Source organism: Cydia splendana, chromosome 1 (genome assembly GCF_910591565.1).
Source record: "Cydia splendana chromosome 1, ilCydSple1.2, whole genome shotgun sequence".
Taxonomy (NCBI): domain Eukaryota; kingdom Metazoa; phylum Arthropoda; class Insecta; order Lepidoptera; family Tortricidae; genus Cydia; species Cydia splendana.
The window spans coordinates 6,950,535-6,970,802 of NC_085960.1; the positions used below are offsets into that span (position 1 = coordinate 6,950,535).

General features: G+C 37.8%; 1 protein-coding gene across 1 annotated transcript; it reads left to right on the forward strand.

The window, feature by feature from the left end:
* Positions 1-63: 63 nt before the first annotated feature.
* LOC134790028 (UDP-glucosyltransferase 2-like) lies at positions 64-19,908 on the forward strand. The gene is made up of 9 exons (XM_063760777.1): positions 64-158; positions 818-970; positions 3,887-3,992; positions 13,260-13,449; positions 13,736-13,930; positions 14,473-14,695; positions 17,450-17,669; positions 19,066-19,285; positions 19,636-19,908. The coding sequence occupies exons 2-9, from the start codon at positions 818-820 to the stop codon at positions 19,898-19,900; spliced, it is 1,572 nt and encodes a 523-aa protein (XP_063616847.1). The 5' UTR covers positions 64-158; the 3' UTR covers positions 19,901-19,908.
* The last annotated feature ends 360 nt before the right edge of the window (positions 19,909-20,268 follow it).

Consider the following 20,268-nt stretch of genomic DNA (forward strand, 5'->3'; position numbering starts at 1 on the left):
GAGTACCTAGGTATAGTTAAATTTAAATCGCTGTCGCTTGTAATGTGCACCAGCCCGAGCTTCACGTGATCTCATCCAATATTGACGGTCGATCAGTGCGCAGGGGCACTTCATTTGCGATGCCTGTTATTTTACTGTGATATTACATTTTAACAAAGGTTAGTTCTTATTGATATACCAATGTTATTATTGATTAAAAGTATTTTGTTTAACTGATAATAACGATTTAATTTGAACGAGTTTTGTTGATAAAGAGGAAAATCAAAATTCATTACATGTTTCTTCCAATAACAAATATATGTATGTATACTTTACGGCAATTGATTACAATTTCATTGCAGTAAAATAGGTACATATACATTTAATTTAGTTTAAAAATTAGAAATTAGAAGTATTATTGGACGAATGTACAATTTATACTACATCATTAATAACATAATGTGTGACAGATTTGTTTACCCTCCAATTAGGTTATGGGAGGTTAACAAATATTTACGTAATTTATGTAGGTATGTACAGTCAACGGTAAAAATATGGGTGTATACAACTTACTCAAAAATATGTCCCATAGTTCTTAATTCACTGACATAAGAGTTATGGGACATATTTTTGAGATGATTTGTACACCCATATTTTTACCGTTGACTGTACATACACCCAGCCGCCAAAGTGCATGGCCACTTTATGAATTAATTCATTATAGGTATGCTTTTTATGCCCAAATAAGGCACTGACGGACTTTCGTGTCGAAATGCCCTAGTTAGGAGGAGACTCACAAATCATTAAAGTGTGCTTTTTAATTTCCTTTTTATTTCAGATGTTCCACAGAAGTATCGCCTTGGCACTTCTGCTTCTGACGATGACGTCATGCGAAGCGTTTCGGTTTCTCGTGGTGTTCCCCATGGCGTCGAAGAGCCACAGCATACTAGGCCATGGCGTAGTAAACCATTTGCTGCAGGCTGGCCATGAGGTGCGTCTTTTTCCTTTTTAAACGTTTTAACTTAGTTGCTTGGTATTCAATGATAATGAAATTTTATCGCGTTAGACCCGATTAATTAGGTACCTATGTTACATTTAAATAAAATAAAATACGGTAAAAACATATATCTTCAATTAAGCCCAAAAGAGACTTGAAGCAAAGATGTATGTCACTCCGTATAAGATAAATAAAGTCTAAAGAAAAAACGTACCCGGAAATCAATAAAAAGTCATTATCGAGTAGATGGCGCCACACCTTTGGCCTATGGTCACGGGAAGACTTTCCGTGACCACAGCTGAGCCTCTACCATCAGTTTTAACATTGACATAACGCTCACGTCTACGTAATTTACTTTCTGTACATCTCGCTTGCACTATTGCTCGCATATGCGAGTACGAGCGAGATGCATAGAAAGTAAGTTACGTAAACGTGAGCGTTATGTCAATGTCAAAACTGGTGGTAGCCGTACTGGTGCAACTCAGCTGAAACGTCGGAATTTAAGGTAAAAACAATGAAATTATATCGCGGTAGACCCGTTTGTGTTATTAAATATGAAGGAACTATGATAGAGGGACCATCATTCGACGGGAGAGGCGTAGCTACAACTGATATTAATATAATTGGACACACTTATATTAACACATATAATGGGGACCGAAATCTGTATTCTAAAGGACCAATCAATTGTTAGCTACCCTAGACACTGGTCGGACACGCCATAATACGAAAATCGTCCCTAGTATGTACAGTAATATAATGGGATAGTAAGACAGACCGCAATTCGGTTTTATTCTCCCCTGTTTGAAATTGTAAACATTTCAATAAAACTTTGCTCGACCTCAATATGGTTTGAATCGCAGTCTCAAAACTTTCTCAAACGATAAATTTGACGATTCCAAAACAAATATTCAGCTGAAAACAACGGCTATTTTTAAAGTTAACTTTAACGAGTTTAAAGGAATAAGTTGGGAGCTCTCCGGTACTCGGCTTCAGGTCGAAAGAGAGAATCCCTGGGATGTTTGACGTATGAACCTCGGGTTTATTTTAACTAGGTTATGCATTTGGTAGGGGGAATAGTTGTTTGATAAATAAATCGCCAAAAGTTTAAGATAAATCCCCAGTAGTCGACATTGCTCAATTACCAATTAGTTGGTAACTTGGCACGTTCAATCAAATTGATTAGAATAAGAGTGCCAGACGACAAGCAGGGTGTCAATTATCTATTACAATTAGAGTGTCAAGCATTAGTAGTAATGACAACGTGACAGAACTTGCGCACGTGAGATCTAGTTGCGTTACGTCCACGTTACGTCCATACAACTTGATATTCTCCGGCTTGTCAAGTTTGGAACAGCTTAGCAGATCTTACTTTTAAAGATTTTATAGAAATAGCAAGGCAAATTTGTTTGCTTTCTCAATAACGTAATTACTCTCTGTTACTGCACAGTGCACTGCCCGCCCCCATTCTTTTTACAAGCTTTTATTTACTTTCACCTGACCGTTGTCTGTAATCAAATCTTGCAAGTTAAATTTGATCCACTTCCCGGTTTCCAATTGAGCTAAAATTTTGCATACATACGTAAGTCGGGTGACAATGCATTATTATGTTGTCATCGAGCTGATCTGATGACGGAGGTGGCCATAGGAACTATGTGATAAAACAACGAAACCTAATTGTGTTTGAGGTTTTTAGAATTGTCTCGATGAGCATTAGTTGCCTGTGGAAAGAAAAGTACAGTCAGCGATAAAAGCTTGTACCAAACATGAAATTTTTGCCAAAAACTTATTTATCTAATTTATTCAGTGGAAAATTAATGTGCAGTCTTCCTCGCGCATTACATTCGTGGTTACACTACTTGTGTTCCCTGCCATGCGTGATAACAATAGATCAATTCTCGAATGTAAATTTGACTTATTAGATTCCGTATTGAAATCACCCAGGGCGTAAAACAGATAATCAGAATAAATTGGAATCAGATTGAGACTCACAGAATGCAAGCCGAGGTAAGTTTTTATTTTACACGACCGCAACCAGGGAATGAGCCCCACTTGGCCGCGGGAAGTTTTAATTAGATAGTTCGGAGCGCATCCCAAACCTGTATTACACTACCGGCTTGCCTAGATAAAATCTGTGTTTCATACATAGCTGATGTTTTAACAGTTTTAAACAGTCAAATTAAAGGAAAGTTAAAAATTCGACTAACGAAAAACTAATATTATGTATAGACATTTATATACAAGAAGTCTGTGCCCAGCAGTGTGGTAAATAGTATAGATTAATGATATTAACTCACATTTATAGACGGGTCTATCGCTAATTAATTATATTACCTTTATTTACCAACGTTTCGACACAGGTTTCACTGGTCGTGGTCGCGGCTTAATGATGTCCCAGCAAAATGTCAATTTGTGCAACTACCGGACGAAAAGTGTATGAAAAAGTTTATAATAAATTCGCAATAGACCCGTCTATAAATGTGAGTTATTATGTGTTCAAAACGCGAAAGTTTTAAATATTATAGATTAATGATGATGATGATGACCATAGCTAATATAGCTATGCCCATCTTTTGTTTTTTTTTAATTATTATAAGTTAACACTTCAATTATAATAGGTAATGACACCTTTAAAAAATTGTACATTTGTTGTTGTAACCTAAATCTTATAATAATAAAAAATGTCAAAGGAAACAGCATAGATAGATAGTTATAGTTCATAAACATCTAATTTCATAAAAAATATTTTCCATAGAGAGAAAAATGGGGACTACGTTTGTATGGAGAACCGATCGTACCCTTTCCTCTTAACATTCTCCTTTCCAAAAGTACGGATTCGTACCGGTAAAACAAAACAAAGGGTTCCATACTTTGGACGAGACGTATGCAATTAAATGTTTTGTGTTTCAGGTCGTCCACGTTACTGCTTTTCCACGTGACAAGCCAGCGCCAAAACTTAAAGAAATCGTCGTTCCTAACATCTTCATGGCAATTGCTAAAGAAGATCCAGCGGGATGTAAGATACACATTTACTGAATAATTTAGAATAATAAATAAAATAGCCAAGTAAGGTTTACCATAAAATAGGCCGCGCCATTCGTGTTCGCTGCATTATAGTATAGTAGATATTTAATTTGTAACAGCTTTTTATACTTCCATCTTCTAATACTAATAATGACAACACATATATTGGGATTTGAGATTGTATTGTAATATATGTTTTGTTTGTTAGTTGGTTTGTTTAGTCATTAATTATTGTAAATACTTGGCCTTTTATCTTGTGCCGTAATGTAACATACTAGATATACTTTTATGTTTTTCCTGTTTGTGTAAAATGTAGGTACTTAAGTACATGCTCCTTATACCTTCAGGCTGTTTAATCTGTAAACACCTACAAAGGACAAGTATCTTGAAAATAACTCCTCTCCAGTTCTCAATCTGATTAAATACTTGTTTAACAGTACACAACATACTTATGCAATAAATATTCATATCACGGTATCGCCGCTTGCCAGATACCTACTTATATAAATAGTCCTTGTAAATTACCAGGCACTAATCGTAAAGTCACATCACATTTGTTTTTTGCATAATCTTTTGAGAATTCTTCTTATTATACTAGATGATTCTAGGTCTAAGCTGACTCTCCACCGACTTTAACTTATAATTGGTAAATACAGCAATAATTGCGCAATATAAGAATCTCTTGCATATTTACGTTACATTATGACTACTTAGTACTTACCATAAAATGTGCCTACATTGCTCGCCACTGGGCAATTGTGCTCCAACAGTTTTTATATATGGAAAACTATATCACAACCTCATTTAAGTTACAACGTGATAGTAGTGATGGTCTACTTTAAATCGGCATAATGATATACAGTGAAACCTGGATAACTGGGACTTCAAGGGTCCTGCAAATTCGTCTCACTTAAAGAGGTATCCCACTTACCCAGTGTCTCAGATAGCCAGGTATAAATAAATATCTGTCTCATTTACAGAGGGTACCACTAATAGAAGTGAGAACATAGGTTATTTCAGTTATAGAGGTGCAATTATTAAATAAAATAACGTATTTTGTAAACATTATGCATGAGTTCGAGAGTTTCGAGACTGCTTCAGAATATTGAGACTGAATTATAATTTATTTTGAATGAGTTTCAAAAAATAGAAACTGCTACATTCAATTCCATACTAAACTAATTGTAAGTAACGTCCGGATGTTAGCTGCTATACCAAACTAAAACACAAATAATTTAGGTGCAAGTGCCGACCTTTATTTGCAGTAGTTCCGGTTAACCCTTCGGGTGGCAGCACCTCCGGTTGAACGGTAGGAGAAATGGCGCGGCCATTTTTTTTTTAAATGCCTCTAAGTGGCAGAGGCCGCGAGAAGGTTCGGTCATAACAAGCCCGTAATTGGCAGAGACCGTCTCGCGGCATCTGTGCGACGCTGCATTTCGCGCCTAAAATAAAACCGTTAAAACTACGCCTTGCTTGCTCACTCTTGCAAGATGCATTCGTCAATAAACAAGGATGGTATTCCCTAACGGTCGAATTCCCGCGTAAAACAAAGTTTGTTAGAAATGACGTGATGTTCCTGCCCCACCTCGCCCATTACGCGCCGACTGTCGTCGAGCCGCGAACATTCAAACGGAATACGCACTGATAAAAAGTGAAATAAACTGTGTGAATCGTGTTAAATGCTTTTTTTTTTTTTTTTTTTGTGCGGGTAGCCAAACAAACAACACGTCAAAATTGTAGAGCTGTAATTTAATTTTCGAAAAAAATAGTAATTTACATTGTATTAATGTAATAATAACTTACATGTGATATTTTGCACCTCATTTGCACCCACAGCAGTTATCACCACTTTTTACTCACAATTTAAACACTATCTTACACTAAAGTTCAAAGGTCGCAGTTAGTGTTAACTTTTGACACATCATGGATCACCTGGTGAAGCTCCAGAGGAGTATTGATGGCATGAAGGCCATGTTCGAGACTCGAATGGCCACCTTTGAGAGCTCTGTGGCCACCCAGGGTACAGAGGCGCTGCCAGACGAGTATAGTGCCTTTAAAAACTTTATGTTGAAAGCTGTATCAAGTCTCCAGGACCAAATGGAATTTGTGTTGAGAACCCTTGAAGAGATGGAGTCCCGTTCTCGAACCAACATTCTTCTGCTTCATGGTGTGCCCGAGGCACAGGGCGAGGACACCTCGTCTGCAGCGGTGGACATTCTCCGACAGACTTTAAAGGTGGACGGAATAACTCTCATGGCTTGCTATCGGCTGGGCAGGAATCTGATACCATCAAAGCCACGGCCTATCCTTCTTAAGTTCGGCTGCCACAGGACTAGAGATGCAGTCTGGGCTGCTAAGAAGCTGTTGAAGGGCTCAGGCAGAACTCTTTCCGAGTTTCTTACTAGCACCCGGCATGCAGTTTTTCTGGAGGCCCGCAAGCAGTATGGTGTTAAGGGCAGCTGGACAAGTGATGGGCGCATTGTGGTGCAGTGCCACGACGGGGTGCGCCGTAAAGTTGTTACGCTGGCCGAGTTGGACGCGTTACCGGCCCCGCCAAGTGCTGACGGAGTCGTTGGAGGAGTGCGGACTGAGACGGAGGCGGCGGCAGAAGGGAAGGCATCGCCGGCGGTGGTGGCGCCGAGGCCACCACGCCAGGCGAGGTTTACTGCGGGCTCCGGTGTCGGCAAGCGTTGAAACAATGCGTAGTTGTGTTTCTGTATGTGTCCATTCCATGTTACTCGTGTTTAAATTCCGTCCTCCTGTGACGTCACAAGATCAAAATCTTCTTTATTTTTATAACGGTACGTTAAGAAATCACTTCAGTTTTTGCAGCGGTACATTTAAAATTTCTAGTTGATTTAAAAATCTGCTTTTGTAACCTACCCTGCCATGCTGTCACTTTGACATTTGACGTTTTTAGCGTTTTGTTTTTGCATCGTAGAGGTGTATTTTTCTGCTATTTTTTCTAATGTCAGTGCTGTACTTGTTCCTGTTTTTTTTTTTTAAAGTTTGTGTTTACTATTTGTATGCTGGCGAGCAAATGAGGCGGTTGACTATTAAGGTACTCTTAGTAGTACTTAATAGTGATAATTACATAATATATATTTTAATTATTTTACATATTATAGACATATTTATATAAATTATAAAATAGTACTAAACCATATACAATGTCAGACGTTTTTAATGCTAGTTTAGACAGTGAGTTTTTTTCTCTTTCTTCTTCAAGCCTTTATGATTCTTTGAGTGACGCGTCAGATCTGCCTGATTTGGGTGAACAATTGCAATATACGTTCAACTCTTCGTGTAAAAACTTTAACGTTGTTCACATCAATGCACAGAGTGTGCCGGCACACTACCCTGAACTGCTCTCAGCCTTTAGCTCTAACAAGAATATTCATGCAATTCTCATTTCTGAGTCGTGGTTAAAACCTTCTCTTCCTTCTACGCTTTATCCATTGCCAGGGTACTGTCTGATACGGAACGACCGGACCGGCACCGGAGGAGGTGGATCGGGCACCGTCCGCGGTGGTGGTGTTGCTATTTATATTAAAAGTAACATCGCTTGTCGGATAGTCTCGCAGTCACCATCAGTCTATTCGAACTCTGCCGAGCACCTTTTTTTAGAAGCCACGTTACATCACTCCAAAGTCCTTCTTGGCGTTTTTTACAGCCCGTCTTCCAATATAAATTATTTCGATGCTCTGCACGATGTTTTAGTTGATTTAACCCCCCAGTTTAACCATAGCATTATCATGGGCGATTTCAACACCTGCCTCCTTAAAAATGATCTTCGCTCCTCTAAGCTTTATTCACTTGTAACTTCTCTGAACCTCAGTGTCTTACCGCTCACGGCTACACATTTTCCGCATAATGGCCCTCCTTCTTTATTAGACCTAATTATTACCTCTTCTCCAGACTTGGTTTCTCTTCATGGCCAGTTTCATGCTGCCGGCTTCTCCAATCATGATCTAATTTTTGCGGGATTCAGGATCCGTCCTCCAAAGCGGAAGCATAAAATTATAATGCGGCGAAATCTGCGGGACATGGATCTGCAAGCCTTCTATGCCGACTTAACGAGTGCGGATTGGCAAGGGCTAGAGAGTCTCGCAGATATCGATATGAAGGTGAGGGCTTTCAATGACATATTGCTTGGGAACTTTGATAAACACGCACCGCTGAAACCCACGCGCGTTAAACACTTCCCTGCGCCGTGGCTCACGCCGGAAATCAAGCTGCTGATGGCCAAGCGAGATCGAGCTCGAGTAAAATTCCGACAAAATCCCTCGGATAGTAATCGCCAGAAGTATATGTCATTACGTAACCGCTGCAACAAGGTCTGTAGGGAGTCAAAGCGCCGCTACATACACCAGTCCATTGAGGAATGTCCCCCGGCTAAGTTGTGGAAGTTTTTAAAAACACTTGGGGTTGGCAAATCTCAATCGCATGGTTCTAGTTTTCTTGACGTAAATGGTATAAACCAATTCTTTAGTACTTCGCCGGTTACTCTTGATCCTTTTACTAAACGCTCTACTCTATCGCTTCTTGCTGCTACTACAACCAACTCTTATTTAGCTCCCTTTGAATTAGGCGTTATTTCTTCACAAGAGACACTTAAAATATTGAAATCTATTAAAACGAAGGCCGTCGGTGATGATAACCTCAGTGTGGATATGCTTATGCTCGTGGCGGATTTCATATCACCCATCATCTCCGACATCATTAATTTTTCTCTATCCAATGGCACGTTTCCGGCATCCTGGAAGTATGCCCATGTTATTCCTCTCCCAAAAACCTCCAATCCTGCATCTTTCTCCCAATACCGTCCTATCTCCATTCTCCCAATATTATCCAAAATTATTGAACATTATGTTAACCGTCGTCTCCTATCTCATCTTAATAAACATTCCTTATTTAATCCCCTCCAATCTGGATTTCGCCCCGGGCATAGCACAGTTACCGCTCTGGTTAAAGTCACCGAGGATACTCGGTTTAATATAGAATCAAAAAAGCTTACTGTCCTTGTCCTCCTTGATTTTAGTAGTGCCTTCAACACGGTAGACTTTGAGATCCTTCTAGGCACACTCAACACACTTAACATTTCCCAAACTTCATTATCTTGGTTCCGTAGTTACCTTTCTGGCAGACGCCAGCGTGTTAGAGTAGATGACAAACTGTCCGACTGGTGTGAGCTCACCGCTGGCGTCCCGCAAGGAGGGGTGCTTTCTCCACTCCTGTTCTCTATTTTTATTAATGGTATCACCACATCGCTTACGTCTTCATACCATCTTTATGCAGACGACCTACAAATTTATGCAGCGGCTAGTATAGACGATCTTCCCTCATTAATTGCTCAGATTAATTATGACTTAGAGTCCATACGGGATTGGGCGTGCAAATTTGGTTTAAAAATTAATGCTCAGAAGTCACAGGCGATTGTCATTGCCAGTCCATACTATGTAGACAAGCTCTCGGACATGGTGGTACCTGACATTTTGTTTGATAGGATTATTATCCCTCTTTCCTCTACTGTCCGAAATCTGGGTATCATCATGGATCAGACGCTTTCTTGGGCTCCTCACGTAGCCGAGGTGAGCAAAAAGATTTTTGGATCTCTCCATTCTCTTCGACGACTACAGAATTTCCTCCCTCTTCACACCAAACTAACTCTTGCTCGTTCTCTATTGCTCCCTCTTCTTGACTATGGTGACGTTGCATTTTTGGACCTTACTGAGGAATTGCTGGATAAACTTGAGCGTCTACAAAATGTTTGTATCAGGTACATATTTGGCCTCCGTAAGTACGATCACATTTCTGAATTCCGCTCTCAGCTCGGGTGGTTACCGATCCGCCGACGCCGAAATGTGCGTGTCTTGTCGTTGCTTTTCAACGTACTCTTTAACCCCTGCTCTCCATCTTACCTTACCGAGAGATTTAATTATCTGGCTGAAGGCAGTGAACACCGCTTACGTTCAAGTGCTAATCTTACGCTTGCTATTCCCCCGAATAAGACACGATCGTATGCGAATTCGTTCACGGTACGCGCGGTGAAGTTGTGGAACGAGTTGCCCCTGTCGCTCAAACGGTCCCAGTCTGTAGCGTCACTCAAGGCTAATTTGAAGAAACGTATGCTTTCCAACCAAGCGTGATTTGGTTAAGTACTGATTTTTTTTTTTGTTGACACTTGTGTATATATATATATATAAATATATATAATTATATTATATGTAATATATGTTTAGTATTTATGTATGTAGCATGTATTTTATTTTATAATATTATTTATGTATTTTATTTACTTTTGGACGTTTTGGTTAGTTTACTTTTAAAATGTTACTGTGCATTCCGTAAGTTTGTCTATCTAATTTGAATTCTCCCCTCATCTACTCGAAGGTTAGCTGGAAGAGATCCCTTACAGGGATAAGTTCGCCTTTGTACCTTTATTTCTGTAAATATTATGTAAACCTGTGTTGTGTACAATAAAGTGATTACTACTACTACTACTACTACTAAATGTATTGTTTTGTCATAAAGACTGTTTTTTCTACAATCAATTGTTTTATTTCGTAATTATACGTATTTTTACATGAAAGTAGAAAAAAATTGGTAATATGAGATTAGAACAAGTCTAGCATAATTCACATAAATATAATAGAATTCATTGGTATACAATCAAATAACCAATTTTATGCTGAATTCAGTGATATACGAGTATAGTTTGTATATATCATTCATAGATTTTTTTTGGGAAACGGTCATATTTCTAACACGCGCCAAATTCGCGATGATCACCCGTTGAGGCCCCGCCACTTGACGTATATTTTTCCAAAATGGCTGCGCCACTCAACCGGCTTGTTATGTCTGTCCGTCTCGCGGCCTCCGCCACTTACCGTAGAGACCTCGAGGAGGACAATGCCACTCGAAGGGTTAAAGAGGTTATAAATTGACGTCATCTCAGATACAGAGGTACAAAATTCAAAGAAATCAATTTAGCAAAATTGTTAATTATTCTTTAAAAAATAGTCTCAGTAAAAGAGGTAAAATACACTCTCAGTCTCAATTATAGAGGTAAATATGACTGTATTTTCAAGGTACTAATCCCAGTTATAGAGGTTTGTTTTGTCTCACTAATAGAGGTAATTCAGTGCTAAAGTATCGGGACCGCACCATGAGTCCCAGCTATGGAGGTTTCCCACTTATCCAGGTCCCACTTAACCAAGCTTCACTGTATTTATCAACATAACTACCACAATAAAATTATTTAAAATGTTGGAGCGAAGTAGGCACATTTTACGGTACGAGTAGGTACTTAGATCATTTTCTTTGCGTGGCTTGGGTAATATTGACTTTAAAGTAGTACTAGCGGTTGACCAAAATCAGCTGCAAATGGTGTTAAAGGTATGAAAATCGGCACGATTAATCTTTAGGCCATTTGAATCAATTTAACCCGTAGCACCAAAAAAAAAACAAACGGAAAGGAGGTTATATGACGTCATCTTTTTTTATATGGAAAAAAATTTTTTTTTGTTCAGGAACCTATCGTGTGTGGTATTAAATGAAAGGGCATTTTGAGCGGGTTCTAAAAATATATCACATTATTATATTTCCGTCACTTGTATTCAATTAAAATTAAAATAATTTTCAAAACATACCAAGTTTGGGCTCCTCCAGATACGAAACCGTTGAATTATTTTTTGTAAAATATACTTCAAATAATACCCAATATCCTCATATCTAACCCAAAGAAATCAATTTCGAAAATATTTAGATTTAGTATATTTTTTTAATTTTTCATAATTACAAAGTGTGATGTCGAATTTAATATTTAAACTGATACTAATTGATAATAAAATAATACAGTGAAACCTGGATAAGTGAGACTTCAAGGGACGAGCAGATTTGTCTCACTTAAATGAGGTATTCCACTTACCCAGGCTCTCAGTTAGCCAGGTACAAATAAATTTGTGTCTCATTTACAGAGGGTTTCATTAATAGAGGTGAGAATAGAGTATATTTCAGTTATAGAGGTGGTTAATAAGGTACATATATATTTTGTAATTATCTTTAAAAATAAATAAGGTAAAATAATCCTTGTCCCTAAATATTTTTTAAGTCTGTTTAAATATTTATTTGAATTTATTATGAATGATTCTCCAAAGGATAGATATTTTAAAATAAAATAAAATTTGATACGGACTTCATTGCTTCTTAGAAATTTATGAAATGAAAATTTGTTTATTCGTGTTACTTATCAAGATTTCAGCTTTCGTTTCGATAGTCTTAACTACATAAAGTAACTAAATCAAACTTGAAGTCGTTTAGACACAATTAAGCAAATGCGGAATTTGTGGATAGACTAAAAGTTAGTAAGAATACGGAAATTGATCAATAAAGTCCGAGTTAGAGAGGTCATAGATTGACGTTATCTCAGATACAGAGGTCAATTCCAATAAAATTCTAAAAAACAATTAGGAAAATGTAATCTTATAAATATAGTCTCAGTAAAAGAGGTAAAATACACTCTCTGTCTCAATTATAGAGGTAAATATGACTATAAAATCACAACAACTAATCCCAGTTATAGAGGTTCGTTTTATCTCACTAACAGAGGTAATTCAGTGCTAAAGTGTCGGGACCGCACCATGAGTCCCAGCTATAGAGGTTTCTCACTTATCCAGGTCCCACTTAACCAGGTTTCACTGTAATAATAATATTAAAGGACAAGTTTTCACAGATCGGCCTAGTCCTACAACTCAATAAGGCTTGTGTTGTGGGTACTAGACGACGATATATATAATATACACGTATAATCGTATATACAAGCCCTGGTAAGGGCATTTATTTGTGTGATGATGATGATGAACACACAAATAAATGCCCTTACCAGGATTAGAACCTAGGACCTCCTGCTTCATAGGCAGGGTCACTATCGACTAGGCTAGGAGGCCGTTTCACAATTTGTAATAATAAAAAAATTAAAAAATATACTAAAACTAAATATTTTCGAAATTAATTTCTTGGGGTTAGATACACTGTACCGATTTTCATACCTTTAACACCATTTGCAGCTGATTTCCGAATTTCAGGCTGTACCGCTATCACTAAAGGCGGTTCCACAAGTGTGCGGCACTGTGCGGTACAAGCATGTTCAGTACAAAAATGCTTGTTCCGCACAGTGCCGCAAACTGGTGGAATCCCGCCTCAAGAGGAGTCTCAGTGTTCATAGATCACTCAACCGTAAAACTTCGACTTTTTCCAGTCGCAGCCTTCAATTTGCAGAACATAGCTAACTCGGGAAACCCCGCTGACTCATCGTTTTTCTTCAACATAGTGTTCAACTTTCACAAACTATTTTTTGAAGAACCAAAGATTGTACAGTTTCTCAGTGATCCACAGGAGAAGTTCGATGCAGTAATTATCGAGTGGTTCTTCTCTGATGTAATTGCCGGGTGAGTTCAACTTTTTTTTATCGAGCATCAAATAACAAAACAATTTAAAGTTGTAGAGTTTACAGAAAAATTAAACCTATGAGACCTTTTTGGGGTTCCATATCAAAAAGGTAAAATTATTCTTACTTATTAGCGCGACTCTGTCCTTCCATTCTGTTTTTCACATCTCTAATTGATTGTTTGTAATTTTAAATACATAGTTATAAACAGGGCAAACCCAGACGCATTGAAAGTGTTATTATTTTATTCACTATGGAATTTAATATTGGATATAATTGCATTTCAGTATTGCTCCTCTATTCCAATGCCCGTTGATATGGGTGGGTTCCACGGAAGCCCACTGGCAGGTGTTGAAGCTGGTAGACGGAGTTACCAACCCATCGTACAACGCTGACGTATTCTCGGCGAACACACCGCCTCTAACCTTCTGGCAGCGAATCCAAGAGCTTTGGACCATGGTCAAAAAAATTGTTACGATCAGGTATGGAATTATTGTACATAAGTAACATATATTATGACACTAGAAAATTACACTTCTGTAGGACCGGCCGACCACAATGATACCTCGTTACCTTGAAAACCATGAGACACAAATTCATGGGATTAGTAGCACTAAATAACACCTAAAAATAATGAAATTGTGCATTAGCAAAATGAGAACTGTGATGTTTTGAAAACTATGCGGCATGTCATGGGATTAGTGGCAATAAAAATCACCTAAAAAATGACAAATTGTGCATTCGCTAAATCTATTATAGTATTGTAGCCCGGCCAGGAACATGACGCTTATTTATTTCTTTATAGAAGATATTATTAGGTAGGTACCCTAACTTTATTAAATAAGAAAACGCACAATATTTAAGAATAGAGAATATGGCATTATGGACACAGGTACAGCGTACTGCAGTATTGAAATACATATATATAAATATATTAATTTATACTTAGACATTTTCCTGTTGTTTAGTACACACATTTACCGTTTTTATGTTCATCTTATACAATTTTTTTCCTTATTTACAGCTTCTTTATTACCCCCAAAGAAAAAACATTATACGATTCATTTTACCCAAAAATAGCTGCTTTACGAGGGGTACAGATGCCTTCATACGACGAAGCTGTATACAATGGATCATTTCTTTTACTGAACTCGCATCCGTCTATTGGGACTCCGTTTAATTTGCCTGAAAGTGCAAAATATGTGGGAGGATACCACATTGATAGCAAAGTGCCACCTTTGCCTGAAGTAAGAACCTCTACTATCTAAAAGTTTTTTTTTAAGCCTATGTGTGTGTCCCACTGCTGGGCAAAGGCCTCCCCTCTCCCTTTTCAATCCTCCCTGTGCAGAGCAAGATCCCGCCAATCCCGATAGAATGCATCCAAGTCGTCTCGCCATCTCTTTCTCGGTCTGCCTCTGCCACGACTACCCTGGGGATGCCAGCTAGTGGCTATTTTGGCCCATCTTTCATCATGCATGTCTGCCGAGACATGTCCAGCCCAGTCCCACTTTAGCCTGGCGGTCTGAACCCCAACATCAACGACTCGGGTTTTGGAGCGGGTTTAAAAGTTAAATTATAATAATTGTATGTGCATTAGGCACGAGGTTGCTTTCAGTTTTGTTGAGGAAGCTGGTGTTGTTTAACTGTATGTCAGAATTTAAATAACATATGACACAATATAATTATTAATTATGTAGTAATATGTCGTATATATAACGCTACATATTAAGTTTTATAAATTGATAAGATAACTTATGTAGTTTTTTAAACTACTTCGGTTTATCAAAATCATTCATGTAGGGGAAATCAAAGCACAATGTGTGTAGGTAATTGTAGTGTAAAATTATACTAATTATAATTAGCAAAAAACGAACAACATATCTAATTGATCAAACAATATATAAGTTCATAAAGCACAGATTCTAGAAGTTCCCAATCAGTGTTCATCAGTTTTAACAAATTTCCGGAATATCTGAAAACTTGTAATCAATGTGAGAGTAAATTCTGATTTAATAACGTGGAAAAATATCTCTACAGAATTCCATGCGACGAGTCGTCATATTTTTGAAAGAAATTGCATTACCCCCGAATGCTTCCTGGAAAACATTGCATTTGGAATCCGAATACGTAGCCTGTTAACGAACACTCGTATCGCTCGGCTGAATTGAAATGCCGAGATTTTTTGTTCAGTATAAGATGTGCACATTTGTGGGTCAACGTGGAATAGACGTGGATCAAGAAGCATAGATAATGATGGTTTTTAGGGTTCCGTAGCCAAAATGGCAAAAACGGAACCCTTATAGTTTCATCATGTCCGTGTGTCTGTATGTCCGTATGTCACAGCCAATTTTTTAGCCATAAGTATTAGTAAAATGTAGATTGTAGGTCCTACAAGTTTTACAAAAAGTTAAAAATTTACAGCTTCTAAATCCAAGGATGTTAATAATTATGATTATTAACATACTAGAACTATTTCCTTAAAAGTTTGCTCACCCTTTGACTAAATAGGTTTCAATATGTACGTCCATAATTAATATTATTACTCATTGCAACGGTATACTACATTAAGTAGTTCGTAAATAAATACCTTCGTTAAATACATAGTATTTATCATATGATCCAATATTGTATTCTATAAGTTACACTTAACAACTGAGGCCGTTGGTAAGCACAAGCAGGCAATTATTATACATAGGTATTATAGATGGTTGAAGGCCCAAGCCTTCTTTTACATTACCAATAATGTGCGTGCGATTGATACATTTACCTAATATAATAGATCTATTATATTAGGTAAATATAAATGAAAACACTTGTAATCATTTAGTGCCAAAATTAAGCTCCTCTACTACAAAATAACCACGCAATAAGACCAATTACTTGGTACAGTTGGCACCCGCGGTATACGGATTCACTGATTCTACTCACCTTTACTAGGGCATACAAGAAAATGTTAGTTCATCATTAGATAATAATTAGTAATAATATGTACATTCCAGTAGGTATCAAACATTTGTCTTGCCGTCTTGTCATAACGTTGGAAGGATGCGATCGCATTCAGGTATTCCTGTATATTCTGAGTACCGTTCCCTGAGGGGTCGTGCAGATCATCGCACTTATGCTATTTAATGTGGCAGAGAGCCCGCTACTCCCAGAGGTATCTATTGATCGCTGCTCAAGGAAAAGGAAAATTTTGTATTCCAGTAAACATTAATTTGCCCCTACAATCCCCCAAGGTTCGAACAAGGAGATAGAAGTACGGAATGCGGTAGATTGTTTTTAAAATTCAGCTCAGCATGGGAAGCTGCCATAGTAAAGATAGTGAGATGTTGCTCCTGCAGTCCTTTGGGACCACGTAGCATTTCTTTTACCTATTGCAATTTGAGGAGCTTTGCCAAATTTAGATTTAGGTACACATTTTTTTGCACCATTTATGAAAGAACATAAATCTTCGGAAGATTTCTATCTTAGACGAATGAACGAACGTGGTCATCCTTTCAGGTGCTAAAGTTTGCTGACGAAGTTTAGTTTAAAATTGAACGCAGCTATAGTGCATCTTTTCGTCAAGATTTCATCACACAAATATTTGGTTGTAAACACATAATTTGTTTGAGATATTAACATCAGTCAATAAGTCAATTACTAACATTGTAATGATACTGATAAAAGGAGTAGTCTTGAAATACAATGAATCTATCAATATCAGTGCATTAATTAATAGTTATGAAATATATATATATGTCATTATAACATGCCTTGAAGTAATTCACCTACTTATTTACAATATAGGAGATTACGAAGATCAAAAGTCGATCCAGCTATTTTCCCCGAGGTTTATCACTCACCCATATTTGAATAACAATCAAAAACATAACTCTCACTTAACAACAATTTCATATCAATTAAATATGCAGTAGGTAGTGCAAAACGAATACAAAGCTGAAACGAATGTTAGAAAACAACACAAGCGGCATATTTAATAAATAAAACATATTTTTCAGGATCTCCAAAAGTTGATGGACAACGCCAAACACGGGATCATATACTTCAGCATGGGCTCAAATTTGAAGAGCGTCGACATGTCAACAGCGATGAGAGAGTCCCTATTACAAATGTTTGCCAAGCTCAAACAAACAGTCATATGGAAATTCGAGGGCGAACTCGATAATGTTCCGTCAAATATTCATCTCGTCAAGTGGGCACCTCAACAGAGCATTTTTTGTAAGTAAAATGGACCTTGTTTTTTCATGATAAAGGCCGTTTTGCGTTATCTGGTTCAGTTTTAGACCCAAACACCTTGTTTAGAGCGTTCTTTATGGCTGTTTTAGATAGAAAGTAATAGAACATTTTTTGTAGGTGTTTTCCAAGTATTATTTTTTCTGGGTATCAAGAAAAAATAATACTTGGAAAACACATACAAAAAATGTTCTATTACTTTCTATACTCCTAGAGCCCACCATGGTGCACCCTATTATTTGTTTTACAGGGCTTGTATACTATATTTTGCATTTTCTGAAGTGATTTTTGGGCCCCTAATCTGTTAAATAAAAGGTATCGGTTCTTTAAAGCAGCAATAACTACTACATAAGTGAACGGGAACAAGCCCGTTTAAAAAGCAATTTTACCATCCTATTTATATGGGTCAAATTCATGTAACAAATATACAACGATGGCCTAGCGGTAAGAGCGTGCGACTTTCATTCCGGAGGTCGCGGGTTCAAACCCCGGCTCGTACCAATGAGTTTTTCGGAACTTATGTACGAAATATCATTTGATATTTGGCAGTCGCTTTTCGGTGAAGGAAAACATCGTGAGGAAACCGGACTAATCCCAATAAGGCCTAGTTTCCCTTTTGGGTTAGAAGGTCAGATGGCAGTCGCTTTCGTAAAAACTAGTGCCTACGTTTATCATGGTATTAGTTGTCAAGCGGACCCCAGGCTCCCATGAGCCATGGCAAAATGCCGGGATAACGCGAGGAAGAAGAAGAAGAATACAACGATACAATACAACGCAACCTCGTAATGACTATACCAGTTTTGATTATTTCGCTTGTCCTTATTGGTGCTAACACTGCTAACATGCTGCCATCTACACATTCTGGCTAGAACACTCGTAGCTTGGCTGCCAGCATACACTGTAATGTTGTTGGGCTTGTTAGGTTTTCCTTGTTAATACGCCTATGTATCACGAATTAACTAGATGGCGCTGATTATCCCTATTGCAAATTGGAAAAATTGCTGAAAAAATATTTCTACTTACTCTTAATGTAAAATGCGTTAACTATAAGCTACAGATATAATTAAACGTGACAGCGTTTTTATCTTCTTATACCTCGCCAGTTAAGTACCTACTAAAAAGTATACTGTCACAGGTGGTTACAGGTTAAACGATGAACAAGTGAATCAGTAAGACTACGAGTAGGTGCACTGCTGCACTATCTCACTTATTTCTACACCACTAGGACGCATGCGCTCCGACAGCAGCAGCATTCAAGACGCTAACAATAACCACCTAGCTTAGAACAATCATAAGGAATGCGAATTTTTAGCGTGTTGATACTGAACCTAACTACCTACTGTACATAATAAGTAAATAAATAAATGTATGTACATTTCAGCTCATCCCAACCTAAACTTCTTCATAACCCACGGCGGTCAGTTATCCACCACCGAGGCGGTACACTACGGCGTGCCCGTGATCGGCATCCCGGTATTGGGAGACCAGTACGTGAACATGAAAGCTGTAGTGCGGAAAGGATTCGGTATCAAGATCCAGCTGGCCGAGGATATGGCCAAAGATATTTATGTGGCGATCCAGGAGATGCTAGCGAATCCATCGTAAGCTATACATGTGCACACCGCTTTTTGCCATTAATGATTTAAATAACTCTTGATTGATATTTGAACATGTTTGATCAAATATAAAACGTCGACATTTTTAATCCAGGAAACAAACACTAGCTTGTTGTTGGAAGTTTGGTCCTTCGAGGTATTTTTTATAGACGATCTACTGAGAAAAATACTTTTTGATATGGAAAAAAATCACATATATATTTATTTGTATTAGGAGAACCTAGCAAGAATATTTACTACTCCTAAAGTAGTTTATATTTTTAGCAAAATAGCACTTATAGAGTCACCTCGGTAAGTGTTTGGCTTTCTGTAAGAAGGTTTATTATTTGTCTTAGGTACAAGCAAAAGGCAAAGGAAATATCCCAGATATACCACGACCGTCCAGTACCCCCTGGTAAAGAGTTGGTGCACTGGGTGGAGCACGTGGTGCGCACGCGCGGCGCGCCGCATCTGCGCTCTCCCGCGCTGCTGCTGCTCTGGTACCAGAAGATGTATTTAGATCTCATTGTATTAATTATATTAGCTCTTTTGATATTAAGAAGCTGTATTCCGAAAAAATCAAAACAGACCACACTGAAAAAGAAGGAAAAGAAAAAATAGTCATACCTACTTTATTTTGTACATACCTAGGTACATTTGTTAAATAAATAAATGCAAGTAATCTAATGATCACCAAATTAATGCGTTATCATTTACAAGTAACCAGTTCCCAGCATCCACTGTTCAAACTTAAGCAATGCCATAGAGAAATATGTAGGTATAGTAGGAATAGAGTGCTCACTCCATACATCAGTTTTAGTATAGTTGAATCATCGAGAGCGTGGAATTGCATATGTAGTAGTATTGTTTGTTTACAGGCATTCTATATTTGAATTTTCTATTTTCTTGTACTATCAGCATACAACCACTACAAATGCAATTCCATCTTCTCGATAATTCAACTATACCTAGTGGATATGACGCCCAAC